The sequence below is a fragment of the Electrophorus electricus genome, chromosome 25, assembly GCF_013358815.1.
Source record: "Electrophorus electricus isolate fEleEle1 chromosome 25, fEleEle1.pri, whole genome shotgun sequence".
NCBI classification, from domain to species: Eukaryota; Metazoa; Chordata; class Actinopteri; order Gymnotiformes; family Gymnotidae; genus Electrophorus; species Electrophorus electricus.
The window spans coordinates 5,881,000-5,888,283 of record NC_049559.1 but is presented as its reverse complement, the minus strand read 5'-3'; the positions used below and the strand labels follow the sequence as shown (position 1 = coordinate 5,888,283).

Below are 7,284 nucleotides of genomic sequence, written 5' to 3'. Positions count from 1 at the left end.
GCCGAGATAACGCGCCAGCACTTGTGACATTTACCTGATGTGATGGGTGATCGAGGCACCGCGCAGCAGGCGCATATGAGGCATGCACGTCACGGGCTGTTTGAAAACGCTCTCCTAGTGCTGCGGTTTGGTTGTCAAGCTTGAGGTTCATCGCTGTTATTATTCGTGTGAGCGTGTGTGTGTGTGTGTGTGTGTGTGTGTGTGTGTGTGTGTGTGTGTGTATCCCTCAGTCCTGCTCGTTCAGATGAAGTGAGTGGAAGAGGAGGGGCACGTGCTTCTCCCTGCACGGATGCTGGTGATGTAAGCGCTTATGAAATCCACGTCCGCGAGATTCACTTTCAGCGTGGCGCCCGGACAGCGCCCCTCGCGTGCACTGGAACATAAAGGAACATAACTCTCTCACCGATTCGCCAGTCGGCTACCAAGTGAGAGCGAGTGCATGCTTTCTGCTCGAGGCACCGCCTCGTGCCACTGCACCGGTGACTACGTGTAGCCGCGCAAAAGCGAGACAAGCGGCTGATGAAATACGATCCAATTACCTTCAGTCCATCAACCCTCCTCGCCGGTCCCGTGCGCTGCTGTTTCGTTTCTATATTTCAAAGCGGGTCCTTCCCCGCGGCCCCAGTCAGTAATAGCCTACAGGCTCGCGCCGGTGCCAGCGCAATGTTACCACGTTATGCTCGCGCGCGGGGCTGGTCCAGTGACAGTGACGCAAAAGACGGCTGTTCTTCAGTGCTTCTGGTCACCGTTTCACCGTTTATTGGTTCCGAATAGCGCGACCCAATCCGAGTCAAGGGAGGCGTGCTGACGAGAGAGCGTGCGTCCGGAGAGAGGCGGGGTCCTCTCGTGCGCTCTCGCTCTTTCAGCACCGTGGACAGCGACTCGCGCTCGACTGCGGCGAGAGAGACTCGGGAGACGGGGGCTGCTCGCCGGAACGCGAGACTCTTGCCTCCCCTTCCACTCCTCTGCTTACCCAACACCGCACCTTTGGCCTCGCTTGTCTCAGCCCTCTCGCTGCAGTGTGTGTGATGAGCACGAACTCTTTTCTGCGCCTCTCCTCCACTGCGTCTGGGATCTTAGGAAAGAAAAACCCAGAGAAATTTTAGGTGAGCGCGATTACGGCTTCTAGCAAACGTTAGACGACGAGACTCGTTAATCCCTTTGCTTTTGCCGAATGAAAGCTAAATGTATTCTCGTTAAGTCGTTCGGCCATGTTAAGGGTGATGTGAAACCGCTCTGCATAACTAACATGAAGTTTCTCAGTTTGTGTCTAGCCCGGGCACGCTCTGGTGCGTATTAGGATCCCCCTGCTTCTCACCTTTTCTCCGGCACAGTGCCACGCAGGCATTTTGGGGCGCCTATGCTCGGAAGATGAGGTCTCTGTCTGACTTTTTAAATTGCACGCAAGACCGTTAAAGCGGAGGGCCGCGAGGACTCAGCAGTGTCCCAGTTCCGCGAGGGTGTACTCGTGAGCCCTTCTCTATGCCGTTGTAGTCGTCGCTGCAGCCAAATCTCAGTGCATTCAAAAGATCCGAAACGCAGAAGAATCTGGGCTGAAAAAAAAAAATGAAGAAGTTCCGAAAGGTTTTGGACGGGTTGACCACCTCGTCGCCCGTGAATGCCGGTGGCTCGCCCGCGTGCGGCAGCGCGGCAGGGACGCCCACTGCAGCACCGACTCCCCGGGAGCTGGACATCCAGGAAACGCTGATGTCGGAGCACTTCCAGATCTGTAAGGTGCGTGCCCCTCCGCCCTGACGGCTTCTGCAGCCGCGGTGCACCCGCAACTCCGTTCAGGTACGCGCGTGATGTTGACCAAGCGCTCGCACCAACTTTCCCGGGACGCCTGACCTCCTTCCCCGATCAGGGAGCAGTTCAGTGTTAGGGCTGCACTAATCGGCGCTCTTTATCAGATATAGCAGAAGTAAACAGCAGTAAATAAACAAGTGACATTCCCATACCAGCGTACTGTGTTATAGTACAGGGCCTAATATTATGGCCATTATTTAACAGCTGTTGATTACCGGCTGTCATGCTACGCTATTAATTCATTAATTAATTAATGTATTTATTTGCCCTTAAATAGTTAAAAAAAATATTTTTGCTTGTGGCATACACGTCCGTTTTCAAAACGCTGCGTATCGTTTTCCTCGGCAGCGAAGCCGCAGTCTGTCACCTAAGCGAGGACAGAACAGACGTTAATGAGGCGTCACCGGGACCGTTCCCCGCGAGCGTCGGTCTCGGGGAATACGACATAAGCGGCGGTTATCCCCCTACACCGGAGGAGCCTGCGCTGGGTTTGAGGCTGGTGAGATCTTTGGAGGAACTATTTTTAGCGCAGAGCCCTCCTCCTCCTCCGCACCCGTTGCGGCTGGATGGGCCGTTTGAAGCCGACTGCGGCGATCCTGACACGGATCGGTCCCGCAAGTCTGCTTATTTAGCCGAATGATTTCAGGTGTTTGGTGCAGCCCATTCGTGGTTTTCAGCAAACAAAGCGTGCTAGCCTGTAAAATAAATAAATAAATAAATAAATAAATAAATAAATAAATAAATCGATAGATAGATAGATAGATAGATAGATAGATTTTTTTTGGGGGGGGGGGGGGGGCGCAAGACAACACTGGTATTTCCACGCTGCATATATATATATATATATATATATATATATATATATATATATATATATATGACAGAAAGTGCTGGAATGTCTTTTGTGCAGAGATCAGCAATCGGTACGTAGTCGCCACGTGTTTCCATCTTTATCATCTTCGTGGCGGGGAACGGTTTATCCCCCTAAGCGCGTCGGTCTGCGTTGGAACCAAGTGGACTCCGCAGCCGCTTGTACGCGTCACTCCCGGGCCCCCCCTCACGAGGAACGCTGCGAAACTTGACTCTCTTTGCGCGAGCTGCCCCGTTTTCTTTTCGGGCCGCTCGTGACACTTTGGCGTTTTCGCTAACGTAAGCCAGAGTGCATGCCAACTTAGAGCGGCCATGCCAACCCAGCGGCGACCAAAGCTTCTGGCGGGCCGTATACAAACTGCTGACCAGTATGATGAGTAGGATAGGTTTGCTTTTGCTGACTTTTACCATAACTCAGCGTTGGCTCGGTGCTAAAATTATTCACTTATGTTTAAATATTATGTTTCATGAACACCCTTTTCTCTCCTTTGACTTTTTTTTTTTTTTTTAGTAAAGAATGCATGCAGATGAATGTTGCTGTGGTCCTTTAAACCGCCGGCACTGCTTGTACAATTATGTTTGTGGGGAATGATTGTAGAATAATTAGCAATGAGGCAGGACACAAGAGGATTCATGAATTTCCCAGGAAGCCTGGGATACACATGGAAACACAACGGAAAATGCCCTTGAGACCTGGGGGTGGAAGGCTTTAAAGAGTCCTCATATTCTCAGGAAGAGGCAGCATTGCTGGTTACGATCGCGTCCTTCACCGACGGGCTCTGACAAGCGCTCACGTCACGGGATGTCATGTTTCATGAGCACCAGAACGCGAAGACGTCTCTGTTTGAAACGACGTCTCCTTTATGTGGTCAGTTAGCGGTCAGGGTGCAGGTGTGAGACGGTCTGCACCAGGTTCACTGCAAGTCACGTGTTGTGCTGCTGTCGTGTTTCTCACGTGTTGCAGCTCATGAAAAAAGAGCAAAATGAGTGCACATGGATGTAAAGAGAATGTGTGGACCATTTAGATGACCCTTGCACTGGTGTTTCTGTTTCATTATACGTTTATTCTGGCTATGATTTTGTGCGTCACTGTCAAACTTGTGGTGAAAAATATCAGAGCCTAAATCCTGTAACGCAGAACAATCTGTTAATGGTTCCTTCACCACTGTGATCATGCTTTTTAAAAAACTGGGTAACAACCACTAATTACTGTTTTGGTGGCAGGTAGGAAAACTCTTTCACAGTGTAAACATATTGTTGCCATTCAGTGTGAACGCGCCAGTCTTGGAATCTGATATTTATTAATCCTTTGAGGCCTAACACATCACTGCTGATGTAAAAAAAAGCATGTGGCAACACGTCAGTAACTACATTTGAATATATAGTAACGGATACCCAGAACTATATATTAATAGCAACAGTACAAAAGAACTCAGGACCCCAGAGAGTGTGACATGAGCTTCACAGCAGAGCTCCTCGCTCTGCCAGAGTCAGGCTCTCGGCAGTGTTGCACTGGTTTTAGTGGGAAAAATGTAAACAGTGCTATAATGTAGCTATTTGAATAAAGATGTGATGTTGAGTGGAGTATATATCTCTGGATCGTGTGTGTCTGTGTGTGTGTATGTGTGTGTGTGTGTGTGTGGGTTTGACAGAGACTGAGAAAGAGAGAGAGAGAGAGAGAGAGAGAGAGAGAGAGAGAGAGAGAGAGAGAGAGAGAGAGAGAGAGAGAGAGAGAGAGAGAGAGAGAGACAGGTGAGATCATAGTTTAAAAGTGACCTGGATGAGGTGTATGTGAGTCATAGTGATATTCTTGTCAAATTGTCAAGTGTGTGCATGTGTGTGTTATGTAATAGTGAAGCGTGTGACACACATGGACTCTAGTACTTGCTGATAAACTTACTGTTTATCTTTGTCTTTTATTTCTTTACTGAAGGTTTTCTTTATTTTCGTCCTTCCTGCCTTCCATCATTGAGTTTACTCCTTTTTCTTTCTTTTTTCATGAATACATAACTTTCTTCCTTTCATTCTTCATACACACAGTTGTAATATTTCTCCACACGTACAGTTGCAATATGTTTCTTTCTTTCTTCAGATACAGTTGCATTCTTTCTTGTTCTTCATGCAGTTGTAATCTTTCTTTCTTCACAGAAGCAGGTTGTAATCTTCTTGCTTCATCAAGTTGTAATTTCATTCTTCCTTCCTTCGTGTGTCCATTTCTGGATAAGCCTGAGAGGGCTCTCAGAAGCAGTCACGTTCGATTCCGGTTAATACTTCACGGCCCACTGCTGTAATCGCCTACAAATGAAGAGGCCTTTTCAATCAATCCCTCTCACCTTCTCAAACATTCTCTCTCTCCTCTCCTCCACCTGTTCTCTCCTTCTTAAGCGAACGACTCACAGTATGACATTGTGAGTGGACTGATTGGAGTGGGCTGTTGTGTGAGACTTACAAGCAAGTGCGAGTGTGTGTGTGTGCGAGTGTGTGTGTGTGTGTGTGTGTGCGATTGTGTGTGTGTGTGTGTGTGTGTGTGTGTGTGTGTGTGTGTGTGTGTGTGTGTGAGTGAGTGAGGTGCTGGCACGCCCACATACAAAAGTATGACTCAGTCATGTGTTGTCTTTCTACATTGGTTTTCCTCCACCTGTTCCTCTTTTGCTAATAGAGAAGGGAATGTCGTTGCTCTCCAGTTCTTTCATTAGATAAGTTTGACCGCTCCGCTCAGAATCACGTCACAAGCTGTGGCTGATCTGAACTAGAACATACAATCCAGAGGTGGACAGAATAGCCATCATTCTAACATTTCCTTAGAACCTTGTTTTGTTCTGCAGTCCAGTCTGTGACAAGTTCAGTGCTCATTTAATATGTGACTTGATTTCAACGTTTTGCCTTGTTTTATGATTTTTATGATTGTTTTATGATTTTTCTGCACCATGTGTTTATCTATAATTGACTGTTCTGTGGAGTTTTTTTTTAAATTGATTTGCTGTTAATATGGAAAAAATACAAGTGAAAATGAATTATTGAAAAATTCAAGAGTTGAATTCAGATACAAAACAATTCAGATACATACTGTTTTTGTTTAAGAGAAATTAACAATCACAAAATACAATAACAATCACAATATACACAGCAATATTGTAGAAATGATATTCCGTAGCAGACAAAAAATATCCATAATGCACCAGCAGATTGTGTGGTTGTTTGATTTGAAGATTTGTGCGGCTGCTGTGATGTCTTCAGAGACCTCACAGTTAGAAATGTAACCTGTTAGAAATGTACGTATCAGGCTAACTAAAGAAATCCTTTTAATTTTTCAAAGTTCTGTGATAACATAGGTTGAGTTTATTGTTAAATAGATTTGACAGACTTGATTTTATGTTAAAAATCTTTTTTCCAAGCGAGCTAGCCAGTTAGCTGCTGAGCCAGCAGATTGCTTGCATTAGCCCATGGACTGATATAGATACGGCGAGCTTAATCCACCTGTGAACTGAGAGTTTGTTTTCATGACAGAGACATGCGGCTCAGTAAGGGTGATACTTGGTGAAATCGTTTGTGTGTGCAACCCCACATCTTGTCCCTGGCGTGTTGTCAAACTCGTCACAACGAACTATGATATGATGTTTACGTGACGTAATCTGCTGTGGCTATGTAATGATCTAACACGTGTCACATATTGTCCGAAATCTTTCACTACCTTGAATTCTATGTAGTGATCCATATCATGTATTTCCTAGTGAAAAGGACTCAGTCTTGGACAAAGCTATTGTTTCATATAAGGAGGGTGACACTTCCCAGATGTTCAGTTTAAATAATCCTTTTGTTAAGCTTTTCAAAATGTATAATTTATAATATCATGATTTATAGACTCAAAAATTACCAACCATTCAGCTTCTTTTAAAACTGGTTGAAATCAACATCAATGAAATCATCTCATCTAACATTAACTTGGGTAGCTAATGTTAAGGTCACTATTTTATACACAAACTGCTGTTCTTTATTGTAGATAAATGATTACAGGCATGTTCTACACATACAAAAGAGGTACATTTCTTTGATAATCAGCATTTTAAATGTTCTTATGTCTAATAGTTTGTTAGCTTGCTACCTGAGATCATGCTAAAGGCATGTCCTAGCTTAGTTAGCTAACGCTGGCTTGCTAGCTACCCTCAGGAGGGGCATCCAGCCCTGGTTGGGCCCCAGAGTGGCCAGAAACCTGCTGTAAATTACGTTTTTGTTAACAGTAAAAGAGATAATATTTTCAAATCTATTTTCTTTTTTACTTTTGCAATGCTAACCACATGAATGGATGTAACTTCACATGAACATTATGTGAAGTTGCCTAACTACTGATGTACTTAGCTTACTTCTTTGTGAATAGTCAGTTCGGATACATTTTATATATAAGCTTCAAAATCAAGTCACATGGGTGGAGTTTCCGTATTGTTATCAAAATTTAAAAAATTAATAAAGATGTTTATTTTACATCATAGCTTGATTCATTACAGGCTTTTATTGTGAAGATATATTTATGGACAATCAGGGGTTTAGTGTGAGTAACTGCAGCTCAGTGCTTAAGTTACTCAACTATTCAGAAGGTTGCCAGTTCAAGCC

At 45.0% G+C, this 7,284-nt stretch overlaps 1 protein-coding gene across 14 annotated transcripts in view; it reads left to right on the top strand.

Moving 5' to 3' along the window:
- The first annotated feature begins 432 nt into the window (after window positions 1-432).
- Window positions 433-7,284, top strand: part of stxbp5l (syntaxin binding protein 5-like) — a 101,878-nt gene continuing 95,026 nt past the window's right edge. For 13 of the 14 annotated variants that reach the window (XM_035522712.1, XM_035522711.1, XM_035522708.1 and 10 more), the window contains exon 1: window positions 433-1,734. In XM_035522712.1, coding sequence (XP_035378605.1) covers window positions 1,567-1,734 — 168 coding nt within the window. In that variant the 5' untranslated portion in view covers window positions 433-1,566. The remainder of the gene's footprint in view (window positions 1,735-7,284) is intronic. The other variant, XM_035522701.1, reaches the window with a different exon arrangement.